We start from the raw sequence: 22,628 nt of genomic DNA on the forward strand, positions 1-22,628 counted from the left end.
CCGTGTCCTCTGCATTGGCAGGTGGACTCCTAACCACTGTACCACCAGGGAAGTCCCCTAACTTAATTCTTGTAAAATATGGAAACTTTGCTCTTATAAAGCTCCATTTCTCCCTCCTGCTTTGTGCCATTGCCACATATATATTAGATCTATATATGTTATTAATTGAGCAACACAGTTATTGTTTTATGCAATCCTGTGCCTTTTAAAGAAGTTAAGAGGGAAAATATATTTATACAGCCTTCTGTATTTACTCACATATTTAATTTTCCTGGTACTCTTTATTTCTTAGTGTATATATTTGAGTTACTGTATGGTGTAATTTCCCTTCCACCTGAAGGAATTCCTTTAGTGTCCCTTGCAAGGAAAACCTGCTAGCAATGAATTCTTCCAGTCTTGTTTATCTAGGAATATCTTTATTTTGCCTTCAATTTCAAATAATAGTTGTGTTGGTTATGGTATTCTTGATTGGTAGTTTTTTTCTTTCAGTTCTTTAAATATACCATTCCACTGCTTTCTGACTTACCTTGTTTCCAATGAAAAGTCAGCTCTTAATCTTATTGAAGAGCCCTTGTATGTGATGAGTTTTTTTTTTTCTCCTTGCTGCTTTGAAGGTCGTCTTTTGAGTTTTTGCCTTTCAGCATATAAGTGAACAGGTTATAATGTGTCTGGGCACGGATCTCTTTGCTTTTGTTCTGCTTGGGCTTTGTGGAGCATCTTAAATCTATAGATTCATGTTTTTCACTACATTTTGGATATTTTAGCCATTATTTCTTAAAATACTTTTTCTTCCCCTTTTCTCTCATCTTTCCTTATGGGACTCCCATTATATGTATATTGGTGTACTTACTGGTGCCCCACAGGTATCTGAGGTTTTGTTCATTTTTCTTCTTGGCTCTTAAAGATACATTAATTTATCTTTCAGTTCACTGATTATTTCTTCTGACATCTCCCATCTGATATTGAGCCTCTCTAGTGAGTTTTTAATATCAGTCATACTTTTCAACTTCAGAATTTCTAATTTTTTTGTTCTTCTTGTTGTTGGTACAATAACTATGTCTTTATTCAGATTCTGTATTCATTGGATTATTGTCATATTATTTAAATTTTAAACATAGGTTTCCCTAGTGTTTTGAACATATTTATATTAGGTGCTTTGAGCCTTTGTCTGTTATGTCCAACATTGGGACCCAATTTGAGACAACTTCTGTTGACTCCTTTTTTTCCCCTGAGAAAGGAAAGACCATGCTTTCCTGTTTGTTTTTTGCACGACTTAATTTTTTGTTGAAAATTGAGCGTATTAGATAATATACTCTAGCAATTCTGGATTCAGTTTTCTGTACACCACCACCCCCACTCCCACCTGAGATTTGCTATCACTGCTGTTTAATTATGTGCCTAGACTGAATCTGTGGAATCTGTCTCTCTCATGGTGTGTGGTCATGGATATCTTGACTCAGTTTTTTGTTTTTAATTCTTGTGTGTGTGTGTGTGTGTGTTTCATGTTTTAAATTCTTGTTTTTATTTTTAAGCCTTTCTTCCTGGGGGTCACCTCTGTGTCTGCATAGTCAATGATTGGTCAGAGTTTGAGTTCAAATGCCTCAAGCACTAAGATTTTATTCAAACTTAAGGCAGCTTTTATGTCTTCCCAGCTTTTACTTTCTTCTGGGCCTTTTGGCATCTCCTTTGCCTATGTACACAGGCTCACAGTCAGGCAGGAATGAGTAGAGAAAGTGGACCCTCTCTGGTCTCTTTTCCACTTGTGCATGGCCTTACAGTCAACCAGGGATCTGTGGGGAGCTTATCAAGGACCCTGTGGCTGATCTTCCTGTTACATTTCTGTATAGTCGGCCAGTCTGTTGCTTGCCCCAGCCAGCACCATGACCTCCGAGTAGCTGAAGTGGACTCCCCTGTTCATTTGCCATTGGGATTGCTATTCTTACCTACAACACCACGGAGTGTGGGGTTTTTCACATCCACTGCAAATCAAGTGGACTCCCTCCAGCCACGAGGCTGCTGGTTTGCAAGGCCAGCCCACCTGGTAGAGTAACTGGGCCAACCAACATGGGAGGGGCATGGGAGGGAGGGAAAGAACCCAGATCCCCACTGTTCTTACCAGAGGTTCAGAAGTTTTTCTTGAATAAATGCTCCTCAATCTGTTGTATGTTTTAGTCAATTTCCAGAGTCTTGAAATAGTTGTTTTCGACAATTTTGTCTAGTTTTGTCACTGTTCTTTGAGGAGAGAATTTGTCAAGTTACTCACACTGCTATTCTGTCCCCATTGTCTTTTCCCATCTTTTAGAGAGGAAAAATCATGTGGCAGGAAAAATCGTGTGTATTTAAAGGTATGGACTCTGACACCAGACCACCTGGGCTTTAATTGGCGCTGCCATTTACTACCTGGAAGAACTTGGGCAAATTGCTTAACCTCTGGGCCTCTGCTGTCTGTAAAATGGGGATAATAATAGTACCTACCTAATGGAATTGTTGTGCTAATGAAATGGATTAATATACATAGAGTAAGAGGAGCAGTGCTTGGCACACCGTAAGTGCTATAAAATGTTAGCTTTTGTTGTTATTTCAGGGAGGGCGGGGACTTCTCTAGGACTTTAGGTCCCATATCCTTGGCCTAGTACCTTGCATAGTCAGCCCCTCTGACCCTCAGATCATCTATACTAAGTGATGCTTGATGTGTAGAGGAAATGAGGGCAGTTCTCAGAGTAACCGCAGGTGTGGGGAGGAAAGACTGCATGGGACCCAAGGAACAGATGGCTTTGTGCCTTGTTGAGGCCAAATGTTGTTCAGTCTTTGTCTTGGGCTCATGTGTTTTTGTCCTCCCAGCCCCCGGAACTGCCTAAAATGTTCAAGTGCTACTCATGTACCATATTGAGTTGGAGACCAGGTCTGCACAGTTGTGTTTCCAAGCAGTTAATTGGCACAGTTCCCACATTTCAGAAGTTTCCTTGCAGCATGCAGCTCCAGGAGTGAACAGAGCAGCTTGGCCATGCTGCTTACTTAGGTACTTGCACAAAGGGAAGGACCACTGGGGAGCTGCAGGAAGGCAGGAGAGCTTACGGTGTGTGTTTACCAACTCAGGTTGCTGTGCACCTGTGCAGAGCCATCGTGCCTGTGGGGAATTGGTATTGTTGCCTCCAATGGACACAAGTGGGGTGAATGGAATACGGGCTGAGTTCAGTCCCTGCTCACCACTTGGTGGGTCACCTTTGAGCAGGACAGCTGTAGGTAGTGACCTGGTATAGCCACCATGAGCCCTACTCAGTGCTCAGGAGCAGGGCCACAGACACGATAAGACAGCCCTTGCTCTCAAGGAGTTTCATCCTTCATGAGGGACGCTAGACAGGCCAAAATAATCATGGCCAGGGAGAAGGTGAAGGGTGTTCTCGGAGGAGGTGTCATTTGAAATGCCTGCTGCTGGGTAAGTAGGGGTTTCTGAGGTGAGTGGAGTGGGATGGATGGTATTTGCCCATTTGAGGGCCAGGGGATGAGAAAGATCCGGGCCAGTGTAGGAGAGTGCAAGGAGGGATTCTTGCAGGAGGCTGACCTAGAGGCAGAATGCAGCCAGATCTTGGTGGGTCTGGCAGTTCAAGCCAAGGAGCTTGGGCTTTTCTAGTTGGCAGTGGGCATCACTGGAGAGTTTTATTTAGAGAATTAACTGGGGATGGATTGAATGAGGTGAGACAGGAAAGAGGACAGCGGCCCATGCAAATGCACTTGGGAGAACTCGGGGAAGAAGAGGGAGTGAGAATGGAGAATGTGGGGATCCCCCCCATGAGAATAGTACAGTGACTCCAGAACCATCAGGTGTGACCTTGGAGAATCCTGGCCAAGAGAACAAGAGACAAGGAGGAGGAGAGGAGCGTGGAGGGCAGCTAAGCCGTGCATGTCATGAGGGAGGGGTCGGCTATGTCAGAAATCAGGGAGACCCCGTGTGAGAAAATAACACATTTAAGATGTAGGAGCTCATGGGGAAGCTTTCTCAGGAGCAGCTTCCACGGCCCTAGGAGAGTCGGGAAGCCCCATTGCTCTGCATTGACTGGAGCGTGGGAAACAGGGCCGTCTACCTGGCAAACATGGACTTTCTTTATGACCTTGATGGAAGGAAAGATGAATTCACGGCAGTGACCAGAAAGGTGATTTTAAGTTGTGGTTTTTAACATGGATGGGCATGGGTCAAGCTAGAGGATAGAATGGAGATGGAGCCAGTGGAGGGGGAAGAGACAGCAAAGAGGGCAACATGGTGGAGGAAGGTCTTCAGGCGACAAAAAGGGATGCATGGGCAGAGGGGGCTGTGCGGAACGGAAGGGGGCAGCTCTGGGTGGAGCTGAAGTGGGTGCCCCGCAGTGCCTTCCCTCCCTTCCCCCGTCTTTCTCCAGTAGGCTCCCACTTCTGAATCCAGCAGGAAGAAGTTCGGTTGTCACATCCACACTTAACGTCAGCTTCTCTATTTCTTTGATCAGTTACAGGTACCCCTTTGGGTACTTAGTTTACATATCGGTACAGCACTGTTAGCTCCTTGAACAAGGTCACATGCATCCAACAAGCAGGAGACTGTTTTCCTCAGGGGGGAGTGAGACCAAGTAGTGCTGAGTACTTTTCTTCTAACGTGGCGGGGGGCACAGAACTGGACTCAGCATCAGGAGGCATTGCTGTCACTTACAGGTGTGTGATCCTGGTCTAATCACCTCACTGCTCTGGGCTCCTGGGTCCTCCCAGTAAAATATGGGGAAGGGGCTAGATCATCCTCAACATCCACTTTGGCAGTAACGTCTGTTGTTCCTGCAATCCATGACTGTGTGTCTTAGGTGAAGTTCGAGGGTGTTTTGTGCCTGAGATGCACTGAAATAACAGTGGAAGGATCTACAGTTGGATTTGAGCAGTGAGCTGGTGTGAGCAGGTCCGAGAAGATGAACTCTTAAGGTGTGTGGCTGTTCCCTTCATTGCTCTGACACCAAAACTGGACTTTCTTAGTCTTCTGGAAGCTGTTTAATGCACGTGAGCGGGCACTGTTTTGTTCTGACCCCTGTCTATCTTACACCTGGATGCACAAGCCTTGTCAACCATATTATTTTCTTCTCAGCTTATCTGGGTGATTCATTTCTAAGAGAGGATATAATTAGGTGGAAGTAGATTATCTTGGTACTTAGGACTTAACCCTACCTGTCTGGTGCTTTGCTCTTGAGGAATTATATATAATGGCTTTGTACACTGGCCTGGTAGAAGCAGTTTATATGTAGCATACTCCTGTGGAATTACAAGTAAAATCGGGAGACCAGGAAGAAAAAGAAATGAAATGCTCAAGTGCAGCCCTGGCATCCCACACCATTATTGCTCTAGCATTGGCTGCAGGCTTGAGTCAGAGATTCCTGGGAAGCAAAGCAAAAAGGGCAATACAGCTATAATCATACTGTTTAATAGCCTTTGGTTGGGGGTAGCTGCTGGCGGGGATGGGGGTGGGGATGACGATAAAATTAGTTCCTAGGAAAAGCAGAGCTTTTTCTAGTACTTAATTAAAAACATTGCCCATACCAGCCTTAACCCAGTGTTTCTGAAAGTATATATATTTTTCTCAAGGGAAGCACAGGATTTGAAAAATGAAGGCTCCGTAGTCAGGAGAGTTTCAGGAAATATCTATCAATATTTGGATGGATGATTAACAATGAACATTATCATTTGGAAATCTCTCATAAGTCTTGTAAAGAAACCTGTTTATCTTTGTTCAACCCAGAATTTTCAAAATTACCTATGACTTCATAATGCTTTTCCTGCCTGCGTAGCTTTTAACACTAAGTTTTTTTTTTTGAACAGCAAGTTTGCTGCTAGAGCCCATTAGCCTTTACCACCTGGGTCAGGGGAACCTCACCGAGGCAGGAAGCATATTGCTTGGTCACTCAGGTATGGGGTCTGTGGGACTGGGCTTCAGTCCTTGCCCCTCTGCTCACCAGCTGCTTGGCTATTATCGGGCTAGTCATCTTCTCCAGCCTCAGGTTTCTCATCTGTAAAACTGGATAATAATATGACCTACCTCTGGAATCATCGTGTAGAATAAATATGTCAATCGATGTAAAACCCTCAGGACCATCCCTGGATAAGTAACTAATACGTCTTCTTTTGCTTGTAAGGAATATTGTCCCCATTCCGGAGGGTACCCTGCCCTGATGCCACGTCGCTCCCACGTGACTGGGTACTAACTCTAGTGCTTCTTTGGGTACTGACTGTACTTCTCTTTATTGTGGCAGAGAGCAGCTCTATTGGCCCTTTGTGATAATTGCCTATTTTCATAGTTGTCTTCTCTATTATACTGTGAGCTGGTTAAGGACACCTGCAGCCCCGGAATTAGAACTTGACATGGCTACTCCATCTGGGGTTTTCAGTCTTTCTGACAGTGTAAGCCCGGCCCCTAGGGCATACAGAGAGTCTGATTCAGTGAAAACAGCTCTGCCTGGTGTGTGTGTGTGTGTGTGTGTGTGTGTGTGTGTGTGTGTGTGTACATTGTTAGCGTGTTAGATGGAAATCTCTTAAGACTCTGGTCCTCTATACATTTTTGTTGAATGCCGAGGAAATCATTTAACTCCTATTGTTCTTGAAGTTTCTCTAATAAAAGAGACCTGGCACCACGTAAATTGTGAATTGAAAGAATGGTCTCAATTCCTGTGAAAGGTACTAAACACAGACTATTAATAATAGGACTGATGCAAAAATTTCTAGTAGTGCCTTTACAGCTCAGTCACTGAGTGGAAGAAAATTCTATTATCTGTACCCAGCAGGGACGGAGAATCCTTGTTTTTCTATGATGGACCACTGAGCTGTGGAGAAAAATCAATGACAAGATTCATAAGGAGGAAGAAAATTTAGAGATTTTTTTTAAAGAAGAGGATCATAAAACTTTACACATTCTCTTAGAATTAAATGAACATAAGATGTCACTAAATATAAGGAATAATAATAAAAAAAAAGATGCCTCTGTTGTACTTTAGGGCTATTTAGGGAAGAGAGTAGAAGAGAGAAACTAAGAAACAGGGTACAGAGGGGAAAATGGTCTGAGAAAGGTGCAAATAATTCACAAGCGTGCAGGAAATGACCGAGAAGAAGTCTCAGAGATGCAGACGAATGAGGCCTTTCTAAGGAAAGAGTGTCCAAGACTGACTCTCAGAGAGCAGGGTGACCAGAGGGAACGATGGTCTCTTGTTAAAGACCCAGGTGCCGAGAGAGCTGGCAGGCTCTCGGGATACTTCTGCGAGGAAGGGTGAGGCCATGTTGCATATTCGCAACCCCAGGCATAACTGCAGTCACAGTGACAAACATCGGACAGCACGTTTCCTCCTCATTTGTGACGAGCTTTGAGGGCAGAATCATCGCCTCCGCATTACAGATCAGAAAAGGGAGCTGCAGACGTGTTAAATGCGTGGTTCGTGTGTGGCTCTCAAAACCCCTCATGTTTTCCGTCTGCCCCTCTTCTCACCCCTTTACACACACCAATGCCTTTGGCATGGGCTGAAGGCCAGAGTCATATCTAAATCAGAGGTTCTCCATATAATTCTTGCTCTGCTTTTTAAGAAAAAAATCGTCAATTTACACCCATTTATTATGTCATAAAACAGGCTAAATCATTCCATCAGAAATAAAGCGACATTGACTGTTTGTCTTCCCTGGCCAACCTGCGAGGCAGGTGGGCAGTCTGTTGGCCACCAGGGCAATTACAGGACTCATTGTTGTGTTGTTCTCTGTTACCTGGCTCTGCAAACCTCAGATCCTGGAATTCACAAACGAATGCCTCGTGCATGCCGTTTCCCCTGTGCCCTAAATGACTGGCTCCAAGGAGCTGCTGTTCAAGTGAAAAACAAAACCACACAATGTGTGCCTCCCTCACCTGAAGCAATTGCTGCTGCTGCTGCTTCATCCTCGGGAGATGCTCTCTGGGCTTCTGTGGTTGGACCCCTTCCCGCCTTTGCTGCAAGACCACGTCCTGGCACATCAGGCAAGCAGTTGAAATGGGCTTGCAACTTCCTTTCATGGGATTAAAAAACAAACTTGCATTGAAGTTGTGCCCGGAATGGCTTTTCCATGGCAGCAACAGGAGTGCTTTGCAAACTTGTTATAAATGGCCAGCATTGTTATTGCCAGACTCAGGAATAAGGCAATTTCCCGAACTGGATTGACGGAGAAGCGAGCAGGAGTTTGGCAATCTGTGGCCTGCGGCCAAATCCAGCCATGGCTTATTTTTTTTTATTTTTTATTTTTTTTTTGATGTGGACCATTTCTAAAGTCTTTATTGAATTTTGTTACAATATTGTTTCTGTTTTATGTTTTGGTTTTTTGGCCACGAGACAGGTGGGATCTTAGCTCCTCGACCAGGGATCGAACCTGGCCAGGGATCGAACCCACACCCCCTGCATTGGAAGGTGGAGTCTTAACCACGGGACCACCAGGGAAGTCCCGTGGCTTATTTTTAAAGTTTTCTTGGAACACAGCTGTGGCCATCATTTACATACTGCTTACCGATGCTGCTTTTGTGTTAGGATGACATAGTTGGAGTTGCTGCAGAGACCAAGTGGCCCAGAAGCCGAAAATATTTACTGTCTGGCTCTTCACGGAAAAAGTGTGCTGATGCCTGTTCAGAAGCCCCAATAAGGGGACCTCTGGGCCTTTCTTTAACTACAGTTTAATGTGAGGTCGACATCCACACTGTTTCTGCATCTGCTCCCAACAGCGCTGGGCACCGCTGCTGGGCGAGTTGTTTGAAAGTACAGCTTCCTCCATGTTCCCCGGGCGGCAGCCTGCTGGGCTGTGGTGTCTCGTGCCTCTCCGAGCAGAGGGGCTTTTAGATGCAGGTTCTCTGCACTCCCGGGCTCTCCCCAGCCTCGCAGCTCCCTCAGCCCTCACACGGGCTCCGGATTGAGGCACGGCAGGCTCCCCAGGGTCTTTTTCAGCTCCAGCTTCCTTGACCCAGGCCTCCCATCAGCCGTGGCTCTGCTGCTCTTTACATCTGAGGCATCACACACAGGCACCCTTCTCTGTGGTTCTGCCAGCGCGCCCCTACAGAAGCCTCGTTTCTCAGCAGCTCTGCTGAAATAGTTGCCTGGGCAGTTTCTCCTCCCTCCACATGCGCCACACCTGCCAGGATAGTGTTACTGAAGGATGGCTCCCCAAGGACCTCCAAATCAACCCTCAACCTAGTCTTTAAGGCCGTTTTACCTCCTCATGGCGCTCTGAGGCCAAAAAGGTCTTCCTCCCTTTTCCCAGGGATGGTCTGAATTTTCCCTTTGCCATTCCTCCCACCTCCCACTGGTTAGAATGGCCATCATCAAAAAATCCACAAACAATAAATGCTGGAGAGGGTGTGGAGAAAAGGGATCCCTCCTGCACTGTTGGTGGGAATGTAAATTGATACAGCCACTGTGGAGAACAGTACGGAGGTTCCTTAAAAAACTAAAAACAGAACTACCATATTACCCAGCAATCCCACTCCTGGCAATATATCCAGAGAAAAACATGGTCTGAAAGCATACATGCACCCCAGTGTTCACTGCAGCACTGTTTACAATAGCCAAGACATGGAAGCAACCTAAATGTCCATCAACAGAGGAATGGATAAAGAAGATGTGGTACATACACGCAATGGAATATCACTCAGCCATAAAAAAGAATGAAATAATGCCATTTGCAGCAACATGGATGGATCTAGAGATTGTCATACTGAGTGAAGTCGGACAGAGAAAGAAATATCGTATGATATCACTTATATGTGGAACCTAAAAAGAAATGATACAAATAAACTTATTTACGAAACAGAAACAGACTCACAGACTTAGAGAACCAACTTATGGTTACCTGGAAGAGTGGGGAGGGGAAGGGTGGAGGGAAGGGATAGTTAGGGAGTTTGGGATTGACATGTACACACTGCTGTATTTAAAGAGGATAACCAACAAGGACCTACTGTATAGCACAGGGAACTCTGCTCAATGTTATGTGGCAGCCTAGATGGGAGGGCAGTTTTGGGGGAGAATGGATACATGTTTGTGTATGGCTGAGTCACTTTGCTGTGCACCTGAAACTCACAACATTGTTAATCGGCTATATTCCAATATAAAATGTTTTTAAAAAAAGTATTGTGGTCCCACCCCCACTGCCCATCTATTAAGATCTGGTTCATCCCTGGTGCGTCCCAGATCGATTTTCCTCCGCCTGCAACCAAAGGTGTGTTCTCACTCCCTTGAGCCCTCTGCCACTTTACTGCATGACCCTGCATAGTAGGCTGTGCTGTTAGGACCCTTTCTTTCTGCTGTCCCCAGGCTGTGAACCTCCACAGGGCAGGGATTCTCTCTCAGCCGTAGTTATATTCCTTGCACCTCCCGCCAAGCAGGCTCTGTGTGTCGCGCAGAGCATGCACGCCAGGGATGAGGGCGGCTCTTTTAAGTGTACCTACTGTGCGCCAGCTGCGGAATCATGACCTCATGATGCATGTATTGTTATCCTCACCACACAGGTGCAGAAACAGCTCAGAAAGATTGACATGGCCAAGCGCTCTCAAAGCCAGATTTGAACTTGAGGCTCCGGTGCTCCAGCGCTACGCGGATAGGACCAGGGTGCAATGTTGTAACTACCCCTGCACACTCAGCCCCTGTGCAGGGGCTATACCAGGAGTCTCTGCACACACACACACCTCTGCCTGCCTGTGTATTAGAATCACCTGGGAGCTTGGAAAATACTCAAGCCCGGGCCCAGCTCTCACACATGATATCACAGTCCTGGTGGTGGTGGGCTGGGCATGGGGGGGGGGCGGTGCTGGTGTGTTTTTCCAGGTGATTCTAGTCCAGTCCCCACCCCCCCCCGAGCCAGAATAAGAAAATAGACTGTGGGAGGGCTCATGAGGGCAATTCTGAGCTTCAGCTGCTGCTCCAAGAGGTTGGCTGCTTCTTCCGTGAGTCCCTGATAACTGGCCCTTTCAGAGGTGAGGAAAGTCCCATCTGTCCCTGGCCGTGGTCTCTGGGTGCCTCCTGTCTCACAGCATTTCTGCCAGGATGTCCACAGGTCTCCTTTTTGGGCTGGGCCCCCACCTCGGCAGGTGACCAGAGTGTGCACCTCAGACTCCCTCAGAGGTGAGCCTCCCCCAGATGCCACCCAGCTTTCCCATAGGAGGAGAAGAGACTGGATGTGAATTGGAAATGAGGGAGTGCTTTTAATTGGCATTTAATTAAGAAAAAAAAGCTCTTTAATCTTGAGGGGAGACAGGTTTGTCGAGGATGGAGAGCCCAGTGGTGCAGTGGTTCTCAAAGTCTGGTCCCCAGATCAGCAGCACCCACGTGCATCCACATGACGTGTGGGAGCTTATGAGAAGTGTAGATTCCTAGACACATCCCGGAGGCACTGAATCAGAGACTCTGAGGTTGGGGGTCCAGCAGTCCGATACCCTCCAGGTGATTTTGCTGCCAGTGAAGGTTGAGAACCATAGCTCTCGATTGGTGGTTGAGCGTGTGTGTAGACACCTGAAACGTCAGTGGTGTTCACCCCTCCCCAACTCTGGGCACCAGAGACCGCTGGGGGGTTTTATAAAACCTTGGACTCCTGGGCCTCATCTCAGGGTTTGGGAAAATATATATATATATATATATATATATATATATATTTTTTTTTTTTTTTGCGGTACGCGGGCCTCTCACTGTTGTGGCCTCTCCCGTTGCGGAGCACAGGCTCCAGATGCGCAGGCTCAGCGGCCATGGCTCATGGGCCCAGCCGCTCCGTGGCATGTGGGATCTTCCTGGACCAGGGCACGAACCTGCGTCCCCTGCATCAGCAGGCGGACTCTCAACCACTGCGCCACCAGGGAAGCCCGAATCTATATTTTTAACAAGTGCTCCAGGAGATTCTGAAATGCAGGCGGGTTTTTTTGTTTTGTTTTGTTTTTGAATTGTGGTAGCAGAAACCTGATAAATATTGCATTCTTTTAATAATAACTTTGTATCTACTTGGTTCAAGGTGAGGACAGTTCCTCTTTTCTTTTCCTCCTGGAGTTGTGGCTCCTTCGTGTCTAATTATCAAGACATTTCCATCAGTCCTGTTACCCGTTAAGTACAGACAGCCGTTGCCGTTAGCGGGCATCTTCCTCATTGCTGGATTGTTCATTGCCACTTAAAAGCCACAAGTGGGTTTATGGCCTCATGCCTATTTAATTAGTCCAGCTTCTCCAAATTGGGTTTTAAGTGAGTGAAGACATTAGCCTCTGACCTAATTGATCCACAAAGCATCTTTTCAGAATGTTTGTGTAGCTTAACTCTGGATCCAGAGAGGTGTCCCGGAGGCTTTCAGCAGGCCATGGGGTCAAGGAGGTAAGGACCGTACTACTCCTGTGACCCTTGTGGGTCGCTCTGCAAAGAGCAGGTTTGATTCAGGACAAGAATGGCTGGCATAGGCCCCTGCCCTTTCTAGAAGAGTGGACTCTTTTTGTTTTGCCCACAACTGCCTCTCTCCTCACCATCCTTATGTCATCATAAATGTCCACACCTGTGTGATATTTTATGACAGGGCACACCTGCTGGAACGGAGAGGTTGTCATGTTTCAGATCTGCCTAGTACGGATGTCATGAAGCCTTGTGACAGAAGTGAAATACGCCTTCTGCTCCATTTCTGCCCACCCTTCCTCCCACCACCGTTGCCCTTTTACTCCCGAGGTGGAGGTCACCAGGCTGCAGACCTGCCAGCCTGCTCGAGGTGACTCTGGTGAATCCAGGGGACCCTGCCCACATGCGTCCACTTCTGCATCTGGCTTCTTTTAGGCATCTCAAGTCCTGTCATCAAGGCCTGAGTGAACCCCCCAGGCCCCCCGCCACCTCTCAGGCAGTCAGCCTGTCTACCTTTGTTCTTCCACATGGCATTACCTGTTATATGCCTCTGTTAGAGCATTTATTCCATCGAGCTTGTTTGTGTTACGAAGGAAAGAAGGGACTAAATGAAACCTTTGTTTTCACTTGCCCAGACCTTTCAGAAGGATCTCTGGGAGCGTTTGAAAGCCATTTTAATGAGACCAGGACTTGCTAAACTTCTTTTCTCGACAATGGCCAGTACTTGGTGCTTGAAAAATAATTAACTAGGGCTGCATGAGTTGTGAGCTGGCCTTGACTTGGTTAGAAGCACAACGGAAACAGGAATCAGAATTGGAATGCCGGCGATCGAGGGCAACACAGACGTCCCATCCTTGGTCATGAACAGGGACCTGCACCAGTGTTGAGTAGTGCCCTGCAGAGCTCACCCCCAGGCCCAGTGCTGACGGAAAGGCTGCAGTCGTTTGTGTTGTTGTGTTAGTGCTGTGCTAACCCACATAGAATCACCTGGGCGGGCTTTAACAACATCCCAGCACCCAGGTTGCCCTGGCTTAGAAACTCACGGAGGGACCAGGCATCTGAAATTTTTAATGCTTTCCCAAGTGCATCCAATCTGAAGGTAGCATTGAAAACCCCTGGGTTAAAGGAGTCTGTTTAAATGTGTGGGGTTGAAATGAGGCTACAGGAATTACTGGACTAGTGTCTTTTTCTATAATAAAGGTAAATAGAATAGAGGCATGCTAATCAGCACAGGTGTGTGTGTGTGGATGTGGACATTGCAGAGAGGCTGTGGACGCAGGGATGCTGACACCAGTGCCCATATTTATACATTTGGAGGAAGACTAGATCCACTGACTCTTCTTCCTTACCTTCCTTAGCAGCACATGCCCAGTCACTCAGCAGAGGCAGCCAGATCTCCCCAAAGATATAACGCTGCCTCTATGACGCTTCTCAGATTTTCCTGTTCATTTCCATTGCCACGGTACTGACCTTTTCTTCTCCCTTTTCTCAATACTAGTCCAGCCTTTTTCTCTGCTGGCATTCGCTCCTGCATTCTTCCACTCCATCCATTCTCCACACTCTGACCATACCTGAGTCACTCTCATGTTTTTAGAGCCTTTGCTGTTCCCCATCATGATGGCCCCAGGCTTTCTGACCCCAGAGCTTCGGTTCTGCACCCCTCAGCTTCCCCACCTCTCTCGATGCTCTCTGGCCACGTAGGGAAAGGCTGCTCTGTGCTAACAGACTTTTCATACGTTACGTCTAATCTTCGCATGCATCCTGCCGGGTAGGCGTTATTATTCCTGTTTCATGGAAATCAGGGCTTGAAGAGGTTAAGTTAACTTGACCAAAGTCACAGAGCTAATTAAGGAAATAATAGGTGTGCGGTTCAAACCAGTTGCTCCTCCCTCCAGGCTCTGCGTTCTCTCCACCACACTGCAGGGGACTGTCTGATTCCTTTAGGGTGGCCTCTGTCGCTTCTTATAGTCTGTTGCCAACCTGTCTTTTCACTACGTGCGTTCCATTCCATTATGAAATCATGCCACCCAACGTTTGCTCGCCCTGTTCCTTTTGCCTGGAGTGTTCTTCCCTGCCCAACTAGGACTCCTACGACAGGGACTCCTGTCTTGCTGATAATACCCTGCGTGGAACCTGCAAACAGCAGGACAGGGAGGCCATTTGCATTTTCTCTCCACCTCAAGGAGCCTTAAAATGATGCATCTCCTCTTGACCCTTCTGTGATTTTGCATCATGAATGTAACATGTAACCAACATACATGTCTACCTTTCTGCTAGGTGGCATCTTTGAGGCCAGGTGTCATCCCTTCCTCCTATTTCTGTCTTTTGTGTCCAGGGCATTGTGAAGCCAACAGCAGATGTTCAGTAGATATTTGTTAAACAGGTGAAGGGCAGACAAGGAGGCAAAGGTGGGGAAAGTCATCAAACTATACCACCTGAGGGAGCTCGGTGGGGCTAGAGTGCACAGAACAGTCAGGGATTCAGGGATGTCTTTACCTCTAGGAAAATGTCCACTGTTTGGAAATTTCCAGAAGGAAGCCAAGAGTTAATGATTATCCTAATGATCTAATCTAGCTTGTCCATTTTGCTCCCCTCCCAGGTTTTTGTTTCCTTGTGTTTTTATTTTATTCAATATGCTTTGCTAATAACCTGGTAAAAAGCGCGTGGACCCTATGTCCTCCAGCATGGACTTCATAAATAAGATGTAGTTGGGAGAGAGCCTGTGAAAGCTGTGGACTTCAGGACTTTCACAGGACTCGTGAGCCTTCAATGGTGGCGGCCGTGGGGATGCAGAGGTTGTTCTTATGCGGTGAGGCAGAATCTTTCAGAATGGAAACAGATGCCAAGGGAAACTTCTTCCCCGATGGAAGTTAATTCTTTAACCATTAAATTGGGGTTATCATACTAAGTAAACGGTTTTTGGACTCTTAAGGTTTAAATCACTTGGCACAGCTGGTAAAAACAAAACAAAACAAAACAAAAAACGGCGAGGCGGGAGGATCCGGGATGGGCAGGTGCGCTGCGTGACGGAAAGGGGGCCTCCTGGGTGGTTTCCATCAGCACTGGCGTTGAGATTGCATTTTGCACCCCACAGGTGAGCGTCCTTACCACCCTGGAGCGGAGGTTCAACCTCCAGAGCGCCGACGTGGGCGTGATCGCCAGCAGCTTCGAGATCGGGAACCTGGCGCTCATCCTCTTCGTGAGCTACTTCGGGGCGCGCGGGCACAGGCCACGCCTCATCGGCTGCGGAGGCATCGTCATGGCCCTGGGCGCGTTGCTGTCGGCGCTGCCTGAGTTCCTGACCCACCAGTACAAGTACGAGGCGGGCGAGATCCGCTGGGGTGCCGAGGGCCGCGATGTCTGCGCCGCCAACGGCTCTGGCGGGGACCAGGGGCCCGACCCGGACCTCATCTGCCGCAGCCGGACCGCCACCAACATGATGTACTTGCTGCTTATTGGGGCCCAGGTGCTCCTGGGCATCGGTGCTACCCCCGTGCAGCCCCTGGGCGTCTCCTACATCGACGACCACGTGCGGAGGAAGGACTCCTCGCTCTACATAGGTAAGGAGTTGCCCCACAGCCAGGGGTGCTGTTCCCTTTTGGTTGATTCTGTGTCAGTAAACAGGGCATGTTAACAGAAGAAGAAAACGTGGGCCCCTGCAGTTTTAATTTTCCTGGAGCACTGGTTCTCAGACTTGGCTACACATCTCGGGTGTTTTGGAAAATGCTGATGTCTGAGTTGCACCTCCAGAAATTACGGGGTAGTTGGTCTGGGGTGCATCCTGGGCACATAGTTTTTAAAAAGCTCCCCAGGTGATTCCAATGTGCAGCAGAATTTGACCTCTGCTGTGCTAGAGCCTCAGTAAACCTTGAGTGGGAAGCCGTGGTCAGGGGAAGTTTTATGTTTATTTATTTGCCTTTTTGTGTGTGTTTGGACTTCGGGCTATTCGGCATTAGCCACGAGGAATACTTGGGGATCTACACATCGGAAACCCTGTTTTTAATCATCAAAATGATCTCCTGGTCCTTGTCCTATTGAAGCTCAAAGAGAAAGGGGATTGCATGCCCAGCATTTGGTATTATTCAACGTTGGTAACGTTCCGTAATTTTTTTTTTTTTTCCTGTCACGGGGTATGCACTGGAACTGCATATTTGGGAAGAAATAAGGTACATGTGAACTTTGAAAAAATGTTTTGTGCTGTAATGATTTCTGCTGCTATTTTGTACTGGGAGGATGGAAGCCATTTGCAGGTGTTGGGTTAAGAAACATGCAAGTGGTGAATTACACTTACAGCAAACGTGGCTCCTTAGTCACTGCTTTTAGGCACTGCTGCGTGGTCATTTGTCGGGTGAGGGCTGGCCTGCCGAGCATCTCCATTTCTTGTTTACCGAGTTTAATTTTGCAGTTGGATTGTATGACATGACCCCAGTCACTGGGTGCTAAGCTCTGAAAAAATCATATCCACCCACGGAAGCTTTGTGCTTCCCAAAAGCTGTGTGCCTTGGAGTATAAAGTTAATTATAATACGAAGTTTAGGTTAAAATAGAATTTGATAAGAATTTTTCCAAAAGCTTCCTATCTAACAAGTTTCCACCATACGCTGCCCAAGCTTTCTGAGACAGGAGGGTTCAGAGCAGCTACACACCTGAATGCTAATTTTCCTCTGTGACTTTCTGTCCCAACTGTGGCGTAGATGACTTTGTTGAATAAATATGTCGTATGTCTCAGCCCTCTGTGAACAGGCTCTAGGAAAGAAAGGTGGAGAATATGTATCTCCCCATCCAAGGGATGAAGCACCTGTGGACCTGCCTAGGGAACACAAAGTAGAAGAGAAGATTGCTCAGGCCGAAGATGGCTAGTCGCTTCTCCCTGTGGTTAGGGGTTTCCATAATTGTGTGTGAAGGTGGGCACAGTGGGGAGAGGGGTCTAAGGAAATCATTTACATTTTGATGCTTTTAAGGCTTCAGTGAAAGCCCCTCCTCGTGAGTCTGTTGCAGACCAGGAGGCGGGCCACAGCACGTAGCCAAAACAGTCTCTGCAGGTCCATCTGGGCCATTGGTCTCTGACCTGACTGATATCACTCTAGGACCCTAGGATAGATGTTTTTTGGTAGCAGTAACAGCAAGTAGATAAATCAGGGCACATGGAAGGAAATGGGGAGTGAAAAGCTGAGTTCTTGTCTCTGATGAGGAAATCAAGTAGAAAAGTGTCTCCGCAGAATGCCTCCTGTAGTCACACCAGTGGTAAATCACCTCTGCTTGGGGGCCCCTGCCTGGAGCATCAGGCTCAGAGCCCTCTTCCAGAAGTCCGCCCTGATGAGTTAGGCTGTGGTATTTCCTGGCACTGGATGGGGGCTGGGCTGTCGGTTCAAAGCTTTAGGATGTGGACTCATTTGGGTTTTGTGGGAGGTGGAGGCTTGGGCCACAGGGCTGACCATACCAGGCACAGGCCCTTCTCTCTTTCTGAGACCTTGTTTCTGGGATTTACGGTGAGTCTTTGGTAGGAGGCAAGTCTCAACCAAATTTCTAATTGGGCATCCTTTTCCTCTATGATAGTTCAACATTCACAGAGTTGGGTGTGTCTTTTTGTGTGGTGTGTGGGCATCTTGGTGGCATCTGGCCAAATTCCAAAACATGACAGTACAGGACTGTGGAGACGGCCTTCCTGAGTGCTTCTGAACTTGTTTCCTGGGTCTGTGTTCATGGGGAGCAACAGAGAGCAAGCTTTCTGCACAGATCGGCCTCGGTAGGTGGCCTTTTATTCCATGCATGGTTTGAATTCTCCAGGAATGATTTTAAAAGACCATGCACATGCAGAGCATAACTGGTTCAGTCATTGATTGTACAGGTCATAAAAAGTGTTTGTGATCACGAGACTATTTTAGCATTTATCTCCTCTAATAGGGAGCTAGTTTCTGAAGCCACTTAAGTTGTCTTCGGGAAGTATTTGGGGGAGCCTGCTGAATGGGGCTGGTATGACTTATGACCTCTTAATTCCCTGCAAGAGAAAGACAGTCTGAAGGGAATGGTGCTGGGACTGTGGGTGTTGATGGTATCCGTTGGGGTGGAGTAGCATGTGCGCCCCTTGGTTCCAGCTCTTGCAGAGCTGGTAAGAGAGAGAGGCCCATAGCTAGCCATCTGATCATATGCCTGACATGTGAGTGTAAACTGGAGATTGAAAGGTTTCTAAATCTTGCACGTGTGAAGCACAGGTTGTTCATAGCTGCTCCTTTCCTGTGGGTGTAAGCGGGGAAGGGGATGATAACCATGCAGCGCCCTGGCCACAGGCCACTGGTGACAAGCCCTGCCCCTGGGTCACCAGCTGGGTGCCTTCGGCACAACTATGGCCATGTCCTAGACCCCCTACAGCTAGAGGGAAAGGGAAGCATTGCATATTAAATCAAGCTGGTATTTTCCACCCAAGTGACTCTTTGCTTCAGCCTCTTGTGGCTGAGTCACTGCCAAACTCCTGGATTCCTTGATGGTCATTCACAAGGGGCTTCTCCTGCTGGCCCTGTTCTCTGGCCATTCCTGCCCAGCCTGGGGAGGGAGCCAGGGGAGCTCATTACCAGGGGACAAAACTCACGCGGCTCTGCTGGCAGGCTTTTCAGGACCACACAATGTGGAGCCAAGCCTCACAGCGTGGCTGGCCGGTGACCTGTGGGTGGCACGTGGCGTGCCTTCTTCCCAGAGAGACTGATGGAGCAGAGTGGCAGTGGGAACCGTTTGATATGGTGGCGTGAGTGGGGTCCATCAATCGACCCTCTGGGAATTACTCGTGCTGTTAACCCATGTTGTGACCTTCCATGAGCTCAGTTTTCTTAGCTGCCCTGTTTCTCCGAGTTCAAAGCACAGCCCGTTGTATTGTAGGCAAGAGTAAGTAGGCTAATGTAATGGACTCGCTGGGTCCTTTCATTAGATTGCTGTGGCAATTGGTTGGTGCCTTGTTTTGTCTTTTTTTTTTTCCTTTGGGGAGAAAAAAGCTCCAAATGAGAGTGGTAAGGATTTTTTTTAAAAAATAACTTTATTTCTAGTTAAAAAGTATTACATGTTCACTGTTGACAACTTTGGAAGTATAGAAAAAGGATCATTGAAGAATAATTACCCTTAGCTTTATGCTTATATAAAATCCTTTTTTCTGCATCGGTATGCTTTTCTACACACACAAAAAATGTGTTTATAATAAATAATGTTTTGCTACTGTATTCCTCTCTTAATATTTCATGAACATTTCCCCATGTCACTAAATATTCTTTCGGTAATATTCTTTCTGCATACAAATATTCCCTTGTGGATCTATACTGTAATATTTAATGCCCTCTATCATTGAACATGGGTTTGTTTTTCCTATTTTACTGTTATAAACGAAGCAGACAGGTGATCTGTGCTTCTGAAAGGTTAAGTAACTTGCCTAAGATAATGAATGGGGCTGAGCCCTGGGTATGAGAGTGATGTTTTTTCCAGGTACATCTGGGATCTGTGACAAGGCTGGGGTGGGTGGGGCTGGGTGCAAAGGGCTGGTGGATACTCCAGGGGGTCAGGTGCAAGTAGGGGCATTCTGCAAGACAGCCTGAATTCTTTGGGAAATAGATATCAGAGGAGTCAGGAAGGTGAGAAGAGAGCCGCGTGTCTCAAATCCAAGGGGAGAGGTGCGATGGGAATGGAGAACGGGTGTGAAGGCAGAATAGAGAGTTGGGAGGAGAAAGAAGGGGGGGCCTGGCTAACAGTTCATGTCAGGGTTCTGGAAGGAGGTTGTGCCCCTGTTTCATGGTGCTTTAAGTAGAGATCAGCACAGATCAGAGCTGGTGGATTCCGTGTTCTGCTCACCTCTCACCAGAACTGAGGACAACATACCCTCACTTCGCTGTTCCTATCATGTGGAATCATGATAGCCATTAGGAAATTGCCCTTATGTTGTGTTGGAAATCTGTCTTCTTACAACTTTCCACACGCTGTCTCTGGTTCTGCCCTCTGGGTCCACTTTGAGAAACTGTGATCCCTCTTCCACATTTGGTAACTCCACAGCTGGCGGAGCCCCAGCCTCTCATGGGCAGGGAAGGTCACCTAAAATTTGACTCTTACGTGCTGGGACCTCCATTCCTTCCTTGATGCAGTTTCCTGCCACACAGCCACCGTTTCCCTCTTTACGAGGGATGCTAAGGCTGGAGGGCTTGTTACTAGGGGACAGAAACAGGTGAATGGGGCATGCAGGATTTGGGTACTGTATTGCTTTGCTAGGGCTACCATAACATAACACCACAGACTGAGTGACTTAAACAATGGAAATTTATTTTCTCACAGTTATGGAGGCTGGAAAGCCAAGGTCAAGGTATCAGAGTTGGCTTCCTCTGAGGCCTCTTTCCTTGGCTTGCAGATAGTGCCTTCTCCTCCTGTGTCTTCACATGGGCTTCCTCTGTGTGCACGTATCGCTGGTGTCTCTTTGTGTGTCCTAATTTCCTCCTCTTATAAGGACGCCAGTCAGATTGGATTAGGGTCCACCCCTATGATCTTATTTAACCTCAACTACCTCTTTACGGCTCTATTTTCAAATAAGTCACATACTGAGGTACTGGGAGTTAGGGCTTATATATATGACTTTGTGGGGGGACATGATTCAGCCCATAACAGGTACCAAGAGGACCAGTACCAAACAAGCTGAGACTCCTGCTTCTTTTGTCCTAACTTTTCAATAAGGAACTTCATTGTCATGTTTGTTTGTTTTTTCCAAGTACTCAAGGAATTATTTGAGGATGTAGTTTTTTAAAATGTTTTATTTTGGCACAATTGTAGAATCACAAGTTGTTGCAAAACACAGGGAAGTTCCCTGTACCCCTCATCCATTTTCCCCCAATGGTAACATCTTGCATCACTGTAGTACAGGATCAAAACCAGGCAGTGGGGCTTCCCTGGTGGCACAGTGGTTAAGAATCCGCCTGCCAATGCAGGGGACACGGGTTCAAGCCCTGGTCCAGGAAGATCCCACATGCCGTGGAGCAACTAAGCCCATGCGCCATAGCTACTGAGCCTGTGCTCTAGAGCCCACGAGCCACAACTACTGAAGCCCGCGTGCCTACAGCCCACGCTCTGCAATAAGAGAAGCCACCACAATGAGAAGTCCGTGCACCACAACAAAGAGTAGCCCCCACTAGCCCTAACTAGAGAAAGCCTGCGTGAAGCAACAAAGACCCAATGCAGCCAAAAATAAAAAAATAAATTAATTAAAACCAAAAAACAAACAACAAAAAAACGGGCAATGGACATGGGTACAATTCATGGGGTTTATTCAGATTTTATCCGTTTTATGTGCACTCATTTGTGTGTTTGTGTGTGTGTATAGTTCTGTGCAGTTTTATTACATGTGGATGATGATGTTTTAAAAATGCAGAATGGGATTAAGGTGAAAGCAGATTGTGTTGAGTCATGTGAGTGTCTGGCAGACAGATATACATGTGATACCAACACACACGTGCATACACACACACGGGAAGATATGGAGACAGAGAGGAGGCTGTAGGTAGAGCAGGGGCCAACTAGAAGAAGGGGATTCTTGGAGGAGGGCTTCTGCCTTCCCCAGAATGGAATCCTCGCAGGGTACCCAAATACACAGAGCAATTCCTCCAAGCCGGGAGGCACATACGTTAGACATGAACGTGTCACACTTTTCTTTATCACTTCTGTTGAAACCCAGTGGAGACCTCCACATTCCAGTTAATGATGCAAAGAGAATTATTCTCAGATTTCATCTGCCAAATGTTTGTTTAGCACAAAGGTCACTAATACCAGGCAGCAACCAAACAGAACTAAATTTCTCTTCAGAGCCCTGGGAGCCCGGAGTTATTTTGTTTCTGATGAGTTTTTATTTTAACTTGACGTTGGGGAAAAATGTGTTTTAACTCTCCAAAGGGTGTGGGTCGGGTATGGATCAAATACACTGTGACTGCAGTTCATCTGAAAAAATAATTAAAAAGCCATCCCTCGTGGGAGCAAGCACAGCTCATTACATTCTTGCAACTCCATTGATATTGAAGTTTCCCTTGTTAATTTCTTTCTTTTTTTTTTTTTTTTGTAAATAAATGAGGCTGTAAAACGACAATTTGTTTTGTCTGGGTTCCAGTCCCTCTCCCCAGCAGCTGGTCACATGCCATTTGCAGTGTGTTTTAGCAACTTGCTAGGAGACATGCGTGTGGCTCTTATCTGGCACTTCCATATTGCCCGGGCTGGTGGATGTTTCTTATTCATTTTCAGCCGCTCATAATTCATGCCCCTCGATTCA

At 47.0% G+C, this 22,628-nt stretch overlaps 1 protein-coding gene across 2 annotated transcripts in view; it reads left to right on the plus strand.

The window, feature by feature from the left end:
• SLCO3A1 (solute carrier organic anion transporter family member 3A1) overlaps window positions 1–22,628 on the plus strand; it is a 318,207-nt gene that overhangs the window by 49,139 nt on the left and 246,440 nt on the right. For both annotated transcript variants that reach the window (XR_009562876.1, XM_030873196.2), the window contains exon 2: window positions 15,451–15,916. Coding sequence is in view for 1 of the 2 variants with exons in the window: in XM_030873196.2 (XP_030729056.1) it covers window positions 15,451–15,916 (466 nt within the window). In the remaining variant the exon portion in view is untranslated. The remainder of the gene's footprint in view (window positions 1–15,450; window positions 15,917–22,628) is intronic.

Source organism: Globicephala melas, chromosome 2 (assembly GCF_963455315.2).
Source record: "Globicephala melas chromosome 2, mGloMel1.2, whole genome shotgun sequence".
NCBI lineage: Eukaryota > Metazoa > Chordata > Mammalia > Artiodactyla > Delphinidae > Globicephala > Globicephala melas.